The sequence below is a fragment of the Lissotriton vulgaris genome, chromosome 4_1 (assembly GCF_964263255.1).
Source record: "Lissotriton vulgaris chromosome 4_1, aLisVul1.2, whole genome shotgun sequence".
Classification (NCBI taxonomy): domain Eukaryota; kingdom Metazoa; phylum Chordata; class Amphibia; order Caudata; family Salamandridae; genus Lissotriton; species Lissotriton vulgaris.
Window position 1 is genome coordinate 1,852,581,330 of NC_141691.1, and position 16,706 is coordinate 1,852,598,035.

General features: G+C 43.2%; 1 protein-coding gene across 1 annotated transcript in view; it reads left to right on the forward strand.

Moving 5' to 3' along the window:
- Positions 1-16,706, forward strand: part of COL14A1 (collagen type XIV alpha 1 chain) — a 514,343-nt gene that overhangs the window by 347,619 nt on the left and 150,018 nt on the right. The window contains exons 31-32 of the mRNA XM_086966163.1: positions 126-264; positions 4,069-4,211. Coding sequence (XP_086822289.1) covers positions 126-264; positions 4,069-4,211 — 282 coding nt within the window. The remainder of the gene's footprint in view (positions 1-125; positions 265-4,068; positions 4,212-16,706) is intronic.

Consider the following 16,706-nt stretch of genomic DNA (forward strand, 5'->3'; position numbering starts at 1 on the left):
CAAGCTGGACTATTCATGGCCCAAAATGACAGCAAACATTTGTCTATTATTCATTCGAGTTGCTGCCTTCGCATGAAACCCTACACAAACAGCATAAAGTATACTTTCGGATCCCTGTTTTACAGGTTTTAAAATGATGGACATGTTTGGGTTGGTTGAAAAGGAGTATTCGGCAATGGATGGTGTTTCGATGGAACCTGGTACCTTCAATAGCTTCCCATGCTACCGACTCCATAAGGATTCCTTGGTTTCTCAGCCAACCAAGTATGTACAATGTTCACAATTTACAATAACTGTTCCTTACATTTATGCTCTTCAGCCTGAGGATGTTACACGCAGACGGCGCAATTTACATAAACAGTCATATAATATTTCATGTATGATGCACACCTTTTCACAGTTTTAATTTGTGCCATGATGATTTACTTTTTCGGTCTGGCGTTAGCCACAACCTTTTGTTTTTAGGGCCATTTTAAATACCATACATGCTTTCTTACAGGGGCTTTCAGTAAGCCCTCATCTTCTATTGGTTTGGGGTAGTGTCGTTCACATTTTGCTTCTGCGCACCACAACATACAGCACTGTATAGGGGTCTTCCCACCTAAGTCATTGGCTCACCCGTCTGTGGGTGGAGCATTCTGCTCTTACCCAATAGTTCTCATTATTGCCTGGGACTACTGGTGCAAAGTTTGCTTTTACATTACGAAAATAGGTTAATTTTGGATTTTAGACAATGCATGTTTTACGGTTACCTAGGAGAGGGACTTGGAGCTCTCGCAACACGGCTACCAGGCCAGTCGAGTATGAAGGGTATTCTTATTAAGAAAAAAAGCATTGGCAAAGCCAACAGGTCTGCAGCCAATACCAATGCTTGTTTGACTTTGATGTATTTAGCTTACCTATATTGTCAAAAAGGCATTCCACTTCATGGTACTTCACAAACAATTATAATGCTAGCCTGTTTTATTAACTCTGTATATACTGAGTACATACAATTCGTATTTTCTAGAAGCATATTATTAGAAGGATCATGTTCTTTTTATTATAATTTTCATTTGTTTGCTTTTTTCCAATGAAAAACGTTTCTCCTTACAAAATCTTTTCTTCCTACTTATCCATCCTTTCTGCACTGCTTACTCCTGTTTCATTCAAGCGTAAGTTACAGGTTTATACAGATGTGAAAAGTGCATTACAGAAAGCCTGTGTACACCCTTAAAGTTACCACTGCACGGATGTTCACCTCATTTAATATTGCATGCCCCACCCGCTCGCCTGGCTCTTCCCTAAGAATGCATCTGTATATACAGCCCTGGGCAACAAACACGTGAGTAATGAATGCAGGCTTGGCGCCATTTCCACAGATATCATCTCTGCATGCTGTGTTAGGCGTAGCTGGCTTGTGGGCCAAGTTATGCATGCATACATTACATCCTACTCCAGTGCCCTCCTTACACTGACTGGATATGATGGAGATGTGTACAAGGCGAACAAGCTCTGTGCACATACGAACAGTTTGTGAATTATGCTTGTTTCTTGCGCGGCAAAAAGTCACTGCTGCCTACGTGCTCGGTCTGGCATAATATGTCACACGGCTGTGGGTGTCAAGTCAAGTCAAGTCAAGAGATTTATATAGCGCGCTACATACCCATAGGGTCTCAAGGCGCTTGAGGAAGGGTGGGGGAATTACTTGTCGAATATCCAAGTTTTAAGTTGCTTTCTGAATGCTAGGTGGTTCCGAGTAAGGCGAAGGTGAGTGGGAAGAGAGTTCCAAGTTTTAGCTGCCAGGTAGGAGAAGGATCTACCTCCCATGGTGGTTTTGTTGATGCGAGGTACAGTGGCAAGGGCTTGGTTGGAGGATCGTAGCTGACGGGAGGGGGTGTAGAAGGACAGTCGTGTGTTGAGGCATTCGGGTCCAAGTTCGTAAAGTGCTTTGTGTGCATGGGTTAGGAGGCGGAAAGTAATCCTCTTATTTACGGGGAGCCAGTGGAGGTTTTTCAGGTGACCAGAGATGTGTTCTTTACGCGGGATGTCTAGTATGAGCCTGGCTGAAGCGTTCTGGATGCGTTGGAGTTTTTTCTGGAGTTTTGCGGTGGTACCGGCGTATAGGGTGTTTCCGTAGTCCAGGCGGCTTGTGACCAGTGCGTGGGTGACCGTTTTACGAGTTTCGGCGGGGATCCAGCGAAATGTTTTTTTGAGCATGCGAAGAATGTTGAAGCAAGATGATGAAACGGCGTTGACTTGTCTGGTCATCGAGAGTGAGGAGTCCAGGATGACGCCCAGGTTCCGTGCGTGGTCTGTCGGGATGGGTGCTTTTCCAAGGGCTTCTGGCCACCAAGAGTCATCCCAGGCGGGGGGGAGGTGCCTAAGATGAGGACTTCTGTTTTGTCTGAGTTCAGTTTCAGACGGCTGTGCTTCATCCACTCGGCTACTTCTTTCATTCCTTCGTGTAAGTTGGTTTTGGCGGTGTTAGGGTCTTTGGTGAGTGAGAGGATCAGTTGAGTGTCGTCAGCGTAGGAGATGATGTTGAGGTTGTGTTGGCGAGCGATGGCCGCAAGGGGGCTCATGTATACGTTGAAGAGGGTGGGGCTGAGAGAAGATCCTTGTGGCACGCCACAGATGACTTCAGTGGCCTCTGACTTGAATGGTGGGAGGCGGACTCTCTGGGTTCTTCCGGTGAGGAACGAGGTGATCCATTCCAGTGCTTTTCCTTGGATTCCGACGTTTCTGAGGCGCTGTAGAAGGGTGCTATGGCAGACTGTGTCGAAGGCAGCGGAGAGGTCGAGGAGGATGAGGGCGACTGTGTCTCCGTTGTCCAGCAGAGTTCGAATGTTGTCTGTTGCAGCGATGAGTGCGGTCTCAGTGCTGTGTTTGGCTCGGAATCCGGACTGTGAGGAGTCGAGGGATTTGTTGGTTTCGAGGAAGGCGGCGAGCTGGTTGTTGACAGCTTTCTCGATGACTTTGGCCGGGAATGGAAGAAGCGAGATGGGGCGGTAGTTTTTGAGTTCAGTGGGGTCAGCTGTGGGTTTTTTCAGAAGGGCGCTGAGTTCTGCGTGTCTTTAATGCCTGTCTGAGGGCCTGTCGTGACGTCTTCACATGGTTCCATCCACGGTGTCTTGCGTGTCTTATATATCAATTGACATCATCCTGGCTGTATAATCAAAGTGCAGCGTAGACTTAGCAAATACAATAGCCAGGGCCACTGGAATTGTGCGCTTCTACTGCTGTAGCTTATTGCGCATAATTATGGATTTGCCTCATTTCCCACATAATCCATCGTCTGGTGCATAACCTGCAGATATTAACAAAAAAAATTTGTTTCTACCTCAAACAGATTCAAAGTTACTAAAAACATGGGCATGTGTGCGCACAGTAGAAGGCCATTTGCAAAGGTTAACTGGTCATCTTTTAGTTGCTCATTTCTGTATATGGTTGTTGTGCAGACAGTATTGACATTGTAAAAATGACAAAATAATGAAGTAATACTATCAAAAAATGTGCAGCATTATTCCACATAATTTGCCTTTTCTTACTGCATAATCTAGTCAACCGTGCTGCATAATTTGGTGCTTTCCGGTCGCATAATTTCACTGGTTCTGACCGTAGCTATGTCCTTGTCTTTAGTGTGGCACGTGACTAAAGTCATGAATTAACCTAAATTTAAGCAGATTGTTTCGGACATTAGAAAACTGTTTCCCATGACAATTTCTTGCAGCGTCACTTTAGTCTAGTCGAAACTGACTACTATGGCATTGCCCTAGAACCAGCACTGGCTTCCACCCAATTAGTACAACATACTAAACCTATGAGGGCCCAGGACTTCTGAATTTGGTTTATTAGTCTCTTGTAGCACCAGCTTACCTAAGCCTTCTAGCAGGACGCATCACTAAATAAGGAAGCCATTGGCGTCAAAATGCGGAAAACGCCTTTGTGGCACATGAGCGGTGCTGAGAATGACACGTCCATAAAACACAAACTGAGCTCTCGCCTCAGTCTGTGGCCTGCTCCTGTTTGTTGTACTGTGAAGTGCTTGTTTTCTGCTTCATTGAGTCTGTGTCTTGTCTTTTGCAGGTATATCCACCCGGAGGGGCTGCCCTCAGATTACACCATAACCTTCCTCTTCCGGATACTTCCGGACACGCCCCTGGAACCCTTTGCTCTGTGGGAGATTTTAGACAAAGCCTACGAGCCAATCGTTGGGGTTATTTTAGACAGTAAGTGTGTTCATTATTGTTTCGAAATAGCGTTCCAAGGTTCGTCCCAACTGGAGTTTTCTGAACAAAGCTTTACACTTCTTATTTCCTCATCGACTTTACCTTTGTGATTCTCTCTGCTTCTAGCTGCTATATTCTTAGATGACTGCACCTTCTATTTCTTCTCCTTGCCACTGGAGAGGAAATTAATCAGTGGTTTGTGGCTGTTTCTGCTTTCTCGCATAATTTAGTGATTGCCCACTCGGAATTAAATAACATTAAAGAATAACGAACAGCCCCAGGTGGAGATATTAGTGGGTACAAATATCGTATCGGTGCAAGCTCCCGCCAAGGTTTCTCATACATTGTGTCATTTTTTAAAACCATGTTCTACCTTCTGTCCCTGCATTGACAAACTTTTCAAGGGTTCGCAGAGGAAAACCTGCCTCCTGAGGTAAGGTATCTGTGAATTGTTTTAAATACCCCTTGTATGCTGTACTGGATTCGTACACCCAGCACAGTAACAAGAATTGGCTGGAAGAGATATGCCATAGTGGCTGGAACTGCTTTCTTTGGAACATGGAGACCTAGATTCGAATCCTGGCCACTGCACTTAACTCTAATCTACATCGTGTGATTCTGGTTAAATTCCTTTATCTCCCTGTTCCTATAAAAGTGTAATGTAGAACAGTATTTGTGAAATCCCCACTTCATGTGCACGATTTTGTAGATTGTCTCCCACTCTTCCCAAGTAATATACAGGGCTCTGTTGCTTCCTAGCTATGTTTGTGCTATAGAAAGCCCTATAGAGTAAATAAATACTCTGTGCAATCATAATGCTGTCACCTGAAACCTTGTTGCATCAATGATAGTTAAAATGGGAGTCTGATGGCTTTGCTGACTTGTGTTCCACTAACATGAAGGACCGTCCATAAAATATGACTTCTCTCTTTTGTACGGCGATCCAGCCTGGTAGTGTTTTGAGGTATGGACTAGGCTGGTGTGGTTTATCATAAGGCACATAGGCGGCATTATGAGATGCTATATTGGCACATTGGATTCTGTAATGTGATGTTATGCAGAGCAGTGGTATGTCATATGTGGTATTGTGTATGGTGGAGGGGTGGCATGTGTATTGTCTTATTGGGGGGTGTGGTGTCTTGTATGGCATCAAGCTTTCTGGAAAGTTTTTGTTAGAGTATGGTCTAAGGTAATGTGCTTGGCCATGTTGTGTAATTTTATTACTTTTATATGCATATAACTATGAAGGAAATGACCTGAAAAGCGGGTCACTTGGGTCACTCAAGAACACCGCTATGCCTTCCCAAGAATGAAGAGTCGGTCAGACAGAGGAGAATACAAACCATACATTTATTATTAATAGCACTGCAATGGAGCCCAGCCTGACCTGTCTCCTGGGAGGACAACCGAGGGACTGACTCCCCAATTCTCAGGGCTAATAATTATACTAAACTCACACCTTCAAGGGCCCACCCAGGCTGGAAAATTCCAGTTCAGGCCAGGATGAACAAAGGAGGCACACAAGGATGAGTCATGTTACAGTGTCGGCTACTGGCTATCTCGACCCCAAGGCCACTCGGCCGGGGCCTACCATTCTAAGATGTGGGAACGAACATATCCAACAGTAAAGGTATGCAAAACAGATAATACACTTGAATAGAGCAGCAGGATTTCAGCCTTGAGTTTGCACGCAGAGGGAGGGGGCAGGAGCAGTGGCTCCGCTGAGGCAAGCACCATGAGACAGAAAGCTCGATCTTTAGTTCTGACAGATAATGGCACGAATAAACATTTTGGGCAGAATAGAGAGAGGAGGAGGAACATGTTTCTGAGCAGAGGCAGTTACCCCTGACGAAGGGTTGTAATTGCCCGAAATGCTTTGGGTCAATAAAATACTGCCTCTGATGAATTTTTGCGTCTGTACTTGTTCTTGGAAAAAAGGTCTGGATTGACAAACCTGAACATGAGATGACTTTGTAAATTGGCATGATGTCTGACGTGTGGACCTACATAGAGATTTAAGAGAAAGAGAAAAAAAACATTATGAAAAGAATGAAAACGAGGATTATAATTGTATACACAGGATGAATTGTGCAAATCGCACTCTGCTGTGCCATTGGTCGTGGGGCGGAGTGTCACCCCAGCACATAGTGAACTAGTACCCAGGTGCCATTAGGGCAAGCACCTAAACCCGATGAGCACGCCATATTGGATGAATTTTGACTAACAGTGATGAACCAGTAAAAAATAAAAAATGTTACCCCTGATGAAGGGCTGGAATTGCCCGAAATGCATTCGGTCAATAAAATACTGCCTCTGATGAATTTTTGCATCTGTACTTGTCCTTGGAAAAAAGGTCCGGATGGACAAACCTGAACATGAGAAGGCTTTGTAAATTGGCATGATGTCTGATGTGTGGACCTACATAGAGATTTCAGAGAAAGAGAAAAAAAAACATTATGAAAAGAATAAAAATGAAGATTAAAATTGTATACAAAGGATGAATTGTGCAAATCGCACTCTGCTGTGCCATTGGTTGTGAGTGTCGCCCCAGCACATAACGAATAAAAATTGTACCATCAATGCTAACATAAGAAAGTATATGGTTTACATGTGCAAGGGTTAAACGTTTCAGGCCTAAGCAACATAGCAATGAAATTTCAAATCTAACATCATACATTATATATATATATATATATATATATATATATATATATATATATATATATATATATATATATATATATATATATATATATATATATATATATATATATATATATATATATATATATATATATATATTATATATATATATATATCTATATTTCACACAAAAAAGAATTTGTAGCACTCCTCTTGGTATTTCAATAAAGATTTAGGTACAACACTATCGTAATCAGGAACTATGGTTCGAAACGCGTAGGTGACAGTCTGTAATAAATCTTTATTGAAATACCAAGAGGAGTGCCACGAATTCTTTTTTGTGTGAAATTGAACACAAGACACTGTCCTGGTCTCGACGTGGGCACCAACGAGAAAGCGCTCCCTCTGAGACAGGACATCTGGTGTGGAAATTTATATATATATATCTATATATCTATATATATTACCTACTGGCGGTAGCCAGTAGGTATATATAGTTAGGACCTAGTTTCCATAGGAAATCCCCAACATTCTATTGGGAATAACTTTGGCGCTGGTTGATGAATCTTCGTAAATTTCTCAAAGAAGATGGCTCCCTCCGCTCCGCTCCTTCCCTGAAAGTTTGGGGGGAATTCGTCAAGTGGGGGCTGAGAAAAAAGGGGGGTCCCAAAACATGTTTTCCCCATGTTAATTTCCATAGGACCTTTAGACTCGGCTACAGCTTGAACCACTGAAGGGAATTACACCAAACTTGTCAAAATGGTAGTGTCTGGTACGCAGATCACGCTTTTTGTTAAATAGTGTAAATCCCTCCAGTAGTTCCTGAGAAAATTATAAGAGAAATCAATTATATATCTATAAGCGCGCACAGTGCGCGCACCCCGCGATTTTTCGCGATTTTTTTGGGGGTGGGTATGGGGGGGTGCTTGGGGGGCTTCTCTCTTTCATTAAATGTTTTTAATTAAATTTTGAGGGTGCCCACCCCTCGTTTTGCCCCCCGAGATCACCGCCGCGGCCCGAGCCGCCTCAAAATGGCCGCCGCCTGGTTGTGGGCGGGGAGGACGTGGTTTCCGCTTCCCCCTGCCTGGGGGAAGACTTCAATGTGCCCGTCCGGTCTCCCGTGCCGAGGGCGAGACCGGGTGATGTTGCCGGCTGGTGTGGGGCTCCCGGCGATCCGCGGCCTGGGTAGAGCCGGGGCCGCCCTTCCCGGAGCGGGCGAAGTGCAGATCTGTGCCCATGGAAGTGCAGCGGGGGCAGCCCGGAGGGCAGGCGCCGGCCGCCGGGGAGGGGCTGCGGGGGCAGAAGGTGCCGGCTCCCGGGGAGCTATAGGCCTTACACCCTGGGGGTCAGATTCCGGCCCCCGGGGGGGGTGGTGCAGGGGAAGAAGATACCGGTTCCCGGAGAGTTCTGGGGGCAGGCACCGAGGCTCGGGGTGGGAGACAGCGAGCATCTGGCCAGCGGGGATGGGACACCCCAGCGGAGCCCCGCAGCCCCCTCCACGCAGCCTGTCGGCACCCCTCTATCTGAGAAGAGGAGGGGGCCCCGGGCCCCGCCGCACAGGAGGTGCCCCGGCCAGAGGAAGGAGGAGACCACCCGGGGCTCGAGGCGAGGCAGGAGGACCGTCACCGTGGACAGCTCCAAAGCTAAGACCTCCCTGGAAGCGCTGAGAACCAGCATCAAGGAGCTGTGCTGGAGGGAGTTTCCCCTTGGTCGAAGGCAACCCTGTGACATCTATTGGCATGGAGTGTCCTTTCATGACAGTGATAACATCTGCTCAGGTCAAGTCAACAAGTTTAATTTTGGATGTCAGAACCAGACTGAAATGTGATTGATGAACAATTGAATACTTCATCTGCGCAGAAAAGTTGTCAGCGCTTGATAAAGTGCATGGAAGTATTTGCTTTGCTTAATGCATAAAATGGATTTCATGTCAGTTAGTACAAAGAAAGGTGTGCACAAATACTGTTAGTGTTTTTCGAGCATGGAAGAATTATTTATTTGTTTTCATCGTATTTAACAGATTCCAGGCCGGTTAGTTTAAGTAACGTTTGCTTTGCACTCTAGGAGTTGGTGTAATTTCAGGCTCACGGAGGAGTTTTTAACACGCTACAGGTGGTGATTACAATCGCAGCAAGTGGGAAGGTAATGGGAGGAGGGGCGAAAGCCTAGTTTATAATTGGGTGGTCGGAAAGGAAAGGTCATTTCGCTTTCTGATGGAGGGAGAACGAAGTTAGCTTGTTAGCAGGTAAACAGATCACTGCTTTAGAAAGTTATAGAACGGGAGTTAGGGGGAGAATAATGTCATGGTGGGATGGTCGTGGAGAGATGCTGTGAAAGTGAGTAAAAAAAGCCTATGGTGAGTTGTTTATGTAGGTAAAGTCTATGGATTACGGACTTTGCGCAGGAAGTTTTGTTAGACTGATTGGCCCATAGCTTATGTGTGAGTCATTTAAATGGCATTAACATCAATAATTATAATCATGTGCATAAACATTGTGTTTTTTTAAACTAGCGTATGAAGTTTTAATGTATATATTTTCACTTACAGTTACCCCTGACGAAAGGCCCCAGAGGCCAGAAATGCATTGGGTTACAATTAAAACTGCTTTTTAATGGATTTGGCTTCAGTCGTGTCTTTGTTAAGAGGTTCGGATGGCCCTACACAGATATGAGAAACTTGGTAAATAGCGTTTCCTGGCTTGTGGATGTAAAAAGCGACTAATGGTCGAGTGGAAAAAGCATTTAAAAAGGAGTAAAGTGCTGAAATAGTAATGAAGTATACAATTTGGCCGCAAAAGCAATTGAGCAATGCTGTGCCACAGGTTGGAGCCTGAAGGTGTTCCATTATGATGTAGTTCAGTTTGTTAATGTGCTGTACGGGCTGGGCACGTCTCCAATGAGCACGCAACAGTTAACATTGAGGATAGGAAAACATTGTGCACACAACGGTGTGCTACCCCACAATATACATTTTTTTCGTAACCGTGCCATTGAGGAGACTCCAAGGCAGGCAGCCACGGGAAATGGAATCGTTAAGCTGCAGCTGCAAACGTTGCATTTAAGGACCGGGCAGTTTTAGAAAACCCAGCAAACCAACAAGGCGAAGGTGAGCTGACAGCATCAATGACCGTATCATAGGACTTTCAGGCTCAGGTGTTATCCTTGATCTGGTGACCTTTGGGTTAGTGTAGTTTTACATTGTCAGTTCATTGCCGCCGTATCACACCTTGTAGAGAAGTGTGGCTCAATGCTTAGAGCGGCAGATCCTGATGCAGTGGTCTGGCCGGGACCAGGGTTCAATTCCTGCCTTGGCAGGTCTTGGGCTCAATTTCCTTGGACCTGATAATTCGATGTTAACAAGAAATTATTGGTCATTATATATATATATATATATATACTTTTAAAAAACAAATGAAATTCACTAAAAAAAACATAGGTTATAGACTATATATAGTTAGGAATTAGCCTTTAAAAAAACCTTGGAAATTCACTGAAAAAACCATAGGTTTTAGGCCTTATATAGTTAGGAATTCACATATAAAAAACCATTGAAATTCCTCCTATATAGTCACTGACCATGTCATGAATGATGTAATATGTGACATCATCAGCATTGGATTGCGGATGCGCGAAATATATAGTTAGTGCAACTAACTATATGTCGAATTTCATTGGTTTTATATCAATAAAATGTCCAGCTAACTATATAGGAGGAATTTCAATGGTTTTTTATATGTTAATTCCTAACTATATAAGGCCTAAAACCTATGTTTTTTTCAGTGAATTTCCAAGGTTTTTTAAAGGCTAATTCCTAACTATATATAGTCTATAACCTATGGTTTTTTTTTGTGAATATATATATATATATATATATATATATATATATATATATATAATGAAACTTGACGCTTAAGGAATGCCCCTTCTCTCAGGTTGGGGCTTGCAAGTGGGCGTCACTACCAAATATTCCAAACGAACAACACTCCTCCATCCATAAGTACAACAAGCCCACCAGCCCGTTTTTAAGCTAAAACTTCCTTTATTTTGGCCAAGCCTCAATGCTGCATAACAAGTTTCGACCCTCCTGGGTCTTAATCATATGGAAATGCTGAGTAGTTACTCATTCGTCTTTTTCAAGCACATGGTACACCAACACTGTGTAAAGACTTTCAGGTGAGTTCAAATTCCAGTCAATGATGTTTTTAAATCACATTTTTGAAGCAGACAAAAGAGGTCTGCGGCTCCTTCTGCAAATATAAAATGACTCCTTTCTCAACATTTCAGAGATATTCTCACATTTATGTCAATTTAGTCAATAGCAAGCCATACCCAGACCACAGTGTCCATAATGCATTTAGTTTGTGCTGGTCAAGAACTTACGTCTTTTGCCTCATAGTAGTCAATTTCACTTAGGGCACAGTAACCAAACTCCCAAAAGACGACACTGCTGCCTTCACGTTTGTTATTTTTTGTAAACGAAAAGGATGTTTAAAGTGCTTTAGTGCATATTCAAAGTTGCTTGCTGGTCTGCGCTGAGTTGAAGTTAACAGTTACAGGGACGTTATAGTTAGGGTGACATCATTTGAGATGTCATTAGTGATGTTATCAGTGATGTCACTGACCATGCCACGAGTTGTGTATTAAGTGAGGTCATAGGCAGTGCATTGCGCGGGCGTGAGTTATAGTTAGATGCAGGAACTATAGCTGCTGAATTTCTCTGATTTTGTATGAGTGAAATGTGAAACTACACTACTATCTCCTCAAAGGATATACCACAAGAAAAAAAGGAAGTAAAAGAAAAAGGGAAATATCAGAGGATGAGAGAACCCTTGTGTGACGCAGAGAAGGAGCCCAGGAGACAGAAGTTGGTTTGCACAACAAAGGGTCTTTTATTATCTTTGGGCAGGTTTCCTAACATAAACCATAGACTGAAAATCAGGGAAAAACAGAAAAAATGTTATTTGTGTCTCTCTTGCTGCAGAGAGCAGGCTTTAAGTAGGAGGCCTTAATTCTTCCAGTTCCTGAACTCCGTTGGATAGGTCCACTCGTCCGTGGTTCAGGCAGAGATTGGGAAAGAGGGAAGGGGGTGGAACAAAGAAAAGACCTCGTAAGGAAACGTTGTTCAGCAAAATAAGTAGAAAGTGGGAAAAGGGAGTGAGGGAGCAAAAGAACACCCGACCAACACCAGTGATGATTAGTGAGATTCAGGCGCCGGGCATAGACTAGGTGTTTTAAACAGTTTTCCCATTAGGGTGGCTTAGCGAGTGTCCCATCGCTCCCTCCCGTCTTCCGTATACCCCAGGCGGCCCCCAGGCGGCTCCGTACCTGTGTGAAGCCACAACCCTCCTGGGCCGTGGCAGGTTTCAACGTTGTGCCGGAGTGGGTCCGGCTCCCTCTTTCTTGGGTCCCCGTTCGCGGGTCCTTCCGCCTGCAGGGCTGGTTGCTCCGGTTCCCCTCCTGCGTCTGTCACGCTACGTAGTCCTCCCAGGCCGGGCGTCACGAAGAAGGTCTGGACTTCAGGTTCCACAGGTGCGGGCGGGTGCATCCAAGGCGAGCACGCCAACTCCTCCGTCGTTTCCTCTTTGAAGGAAGAAGAGTCAGCTGAGCAGGTCACGTGATCGGCCGGAGAGGCCAGGGAAGCTGATGCCTTGAAGAGATATCGCTCTTTAGATGCAGGAGTCTGTGAATAGAGGAGGGGACAGGGTGACAGGTAAGGCGGCAACTTTTCGTTGGGAGGCTGTTCCTTGACACACCTTGTTGTCGTTTGGATTCCCATCACTCACCAATGTGATCATTATCATCATTTGGGTCTCCATTCTACCAACCAATTGCTCTCTTGATCATAGAGGGAGCCTGGATGGATTGTATCCTCTCAAGGGTTCATGTAGAGGAAACAAAACCAACAAGAAGAAAACAGAGAGAGAATTGTCACTCTCAAACAACCTGAAAGGAAATCCCAAGATATAAGAGAAATGGGAAGTGCAGTGCAATAGTGTTGTTTGTTGCACTATAGAATTCGGGACTTAATCCGGATTGTGTCTTTAAATTCCCTTGGACCCTTTATTACCTTTTTGTTTATTTCCGAGTGAAATGTGAGCCTAACTATAACATCCCTGTAACCTTTGTTTTTTCAGAGAATTTCTAAGGTTTTTTTAGTTCCTAACTATATCATCCCTGTAACCTTTGGATTTTCCATTAAATATTTATATATATGGCCAAGCATACATATATATATATCTAGTGACTTTTTGGCAAAATTAAATTAATTTGAGTGGCATAAGGACTACCTATTGATAACTATGGACATAGCCGCTCTATATACAAGTATTAGCCATAAGGATGGGATGAGGGCAATACAATACTATTTGGGACAAAGACCGAATATATACAAACAGCACAACAAAATTATCTGTGATCTGACTGAATTTTTTAACAATAATATTTTTCTTTTCCAACACGTACTACACCAGCAGTTAATGGGGAGTTGCTATGGGGGCCAGTTTCTCCCCCAGCTATGCCTGTCTTCACATGGGCTGGTGGGAGGAACTGGTCCTCCCTAGGGAATATGCCAACACCCTACAACAACATGTGAAATGCTGGTGGCGTTACATAGACGATCTGTTTTTAATCTGGCATGGTTCTAAATCAGAGGAGATTAATTATATTCGTCAATTGAACAAAAAGAACATGAATCTCCAATTCACTTTTGAAATACGTGCTGACGTGTCCTCTTTTTAGACATAGAGGTTTACATAGAGGAGGGCAAAATAGAAACCAAAATACATAGGAAGCCAAGCGCAGTAAATTCTATACTACATGCTCAGAGTCACCATCCAAGACATTTGGTTCAAAGCATCCCCTATGGGGAAATGCTACATATAAAACGGATTTGCAGCACGACAAGTGAATTACGAAAAGCCCAACTAGAATGTAAAAAGAGATTTCTGGCCAGGGGTACAATGCAAAGTGCATAGATGCCACGATTATAAAAAGTCAGAAAGCAGACAGATACAAGCTTCTAAAACCATAAGGGCCAGACAGTAATGCTGATAAGAATGTTGCTGATCAACCCATTAATGAATCCTGGATGATTGTGGGCTATAATAAGCAACACAAAGAAATCAATTGCATTATCCAAAAGAACTGGCCTTTAGTTAAAATGGATACAGTCTTGCAACCAGTTTTACCAGCTAGACCAGGGGTCTCCAAACCGGTCCTGGAGGGCTGGCTCCATGCCAGATTTTTTGGATATCCCCATTGAGATTCATGTAGTAATTTTAAAAACCTGGCATGGATCCGGCCCTCCAGGACCGGTTTGGAGACCCCTGAGCTAGACCCTCAGTTACAAATAGAAGAGCGCCAAACATGAGAGATCAACTGGTGGTCAACAACCCAATTGAACGACCCAAACCAAACTGGCTAAACCAAAGAACAGGCTTTTACAGGTGTAAAACTTGCAAAGCCTGCCAGAATGGGGTAAATACCACCAGGATTCAAAAAGCATTCGGTGGGGGGGAACACAAAATCACAAAGTCCCTGTCATGCAAATCTGAATATGTTATCTATGTCCTCGAGTGCCCCTGTGGGCTTAGGTATGTGGGAAGTACCAAGCTGCCGGGGCACAAGAGGATTTTACAGCATATCAGAGCAATTAAGAATCGCGATGCAGTGTACCCTGTTGCCCGCCATTTCAATGAAGTTCACAAAGCTGACTCCAAGGTCCTAAAATACTATATAATAGACAGTGTACTGTATAATAAAAGAGGAGGCAATCGTGAAGGGATCCTACGTAACCTTGAAACTGGATATATCTTAGAGTTGGATTCTAAACACCCGAAAGGCCTCAATACCACAGCAGATTTATACACTTGCCTATAAGTAACAAAGTGAACCCAAGAAATTACAATATAATTCTATAAGCTAGATGCAAAATTAGACCATATTCCAATCATGGGCAAAGATCTTTAAAACTGATAAGACGATAAAGACATTTATCGTAGTTGATTTTTATGAATTATTTATGGGTTTTTTCACACACTAATAAAAATGGTTATCACTAAGATACACACTACCGAAGACAGAGGCTTCTGTTGAATAACAATTCCCACTGCATGTAGCAAAGGCAACCAACAAATACGACCTCTATCTCTTACTATAAAAATTATATTTTATCTTAGTAAGTATGAATACATGAGAATAGTCACCATACATATTTATACAGGGGAATTAGGTATCCATAGAAGGCAAAGGGACTCTATGGATCATTTAAAGATCATTAGTGTCTATACAAACAATAGGAAATAATAGCCCATAATGTTGTTTAAATAAGTTCTAATTGAATTTTATGTAGACTGTATCAAATTGAAGGTATTTATACCAATTACTGCACAGTTGGAAATCTCAAATTAGGACATATTTGGGTTTAACATATATATTGTTTCAAATGAAAATTTGTAAATCAATTTTTAAAAGCATAGGATTAGCAAAGTGCCATCCACTACGAGATAGAAAAGGACAAAGTCTTTTGCCATTTCTACAGCAAAGTCTTTAAGCATAGGACGAGCAAAGTGCTGACCTTGCCGAGCTGTAAAATGACAAAAAACATTTATCACTCCAGGCACAGTATTACAGCTTTGAATTGGTAAAATACCAACTCAAGCCAACCTGAAATGAGTAAAAGCAACCTTTAAGCATAGGATTAGCTGTAGAAATGGCAAAAGACTTTGTCCTTTTCTATCTCTGCGTGGATGGCACTTTGCTAATCCTATGCTTAAAGACTTTGATAGAAATGCAGACATTTGAGGTGAGCAGATCTAGAGTGTCGCTGGTGTTGAGAGTGCTCTAACAGGAGCTGCTTTCCACCTGAACTTGAGAACTACCCAGAGTTCTCTCCTTTTTTTTTTGCATATGTTATGCGTCACTCTATGCCTGAAAGGGCTTTGTTTTGACTTATACTGGGTGCTCCCTTGTGTCTGGACAAAGCTATACCTCTCTGAAGAGCTCTAATTAGAGAGAAACACTGTGTCAGGGGTTGCTTTTACTCATTTCAGGTTGTCTTCAAAAGTTCAGGCAGCTGTGTCGACTTTATTACCATAACCCCGCCCTGATGGGGCTTCTTATTTGCCAATGCATTCTGGGGTAAGTAGTTATACGAAAAACAAATGGTTGCTGTACAGTACTTGTGATGCAAAAATAATACCCAAGTGGGTCCTGTGGCAGGGGAACGCAGCGTTGTCCACTATTGTCATGTCTCACAACAACTGGTATTCATAGCTCCACGCAGCGCCACACTTCACGGCACTGCAGGTCCACTGGATACGTGGCGGGGCGTCTCCGCTGCGAGGCTCGCCTCTATTCATATTCATATACAAGTACTGTACAACAACCATTTGGTTTTCGTATGACTACTTACCCCAGAATGCATTGGCAAATAAGAAGTCCCATCAGGGCGGGGTAATGGTAATAAAGTCGACACAGCTGCCTGAACTTTTGAATGCTGCCAGTGATCAAGGGCCGTTGGCTCGAAACATGTTTGGGTCCTCTGTTGGCAGGGAGAGCGCGACTTATTTGCTGCCCACAATAAACGTAGGCAACTTGGTTCTTTTTGGAATATATATATATATATATATATATGTATATATATATATATATATGTATATATATATATATATATATATATATATATATATATATATATATATATATATATATACATACATACATATTGCCTTTTCTAACTGCTGTAAACAAAAGTTGCTATGATTGCCTAATGTAATGCTTTATAGTGTTTTGGACTGCTAATTGGTGATGTGACCAGATGATCACACAAATGCTTTCTGGCATATGCTAGTA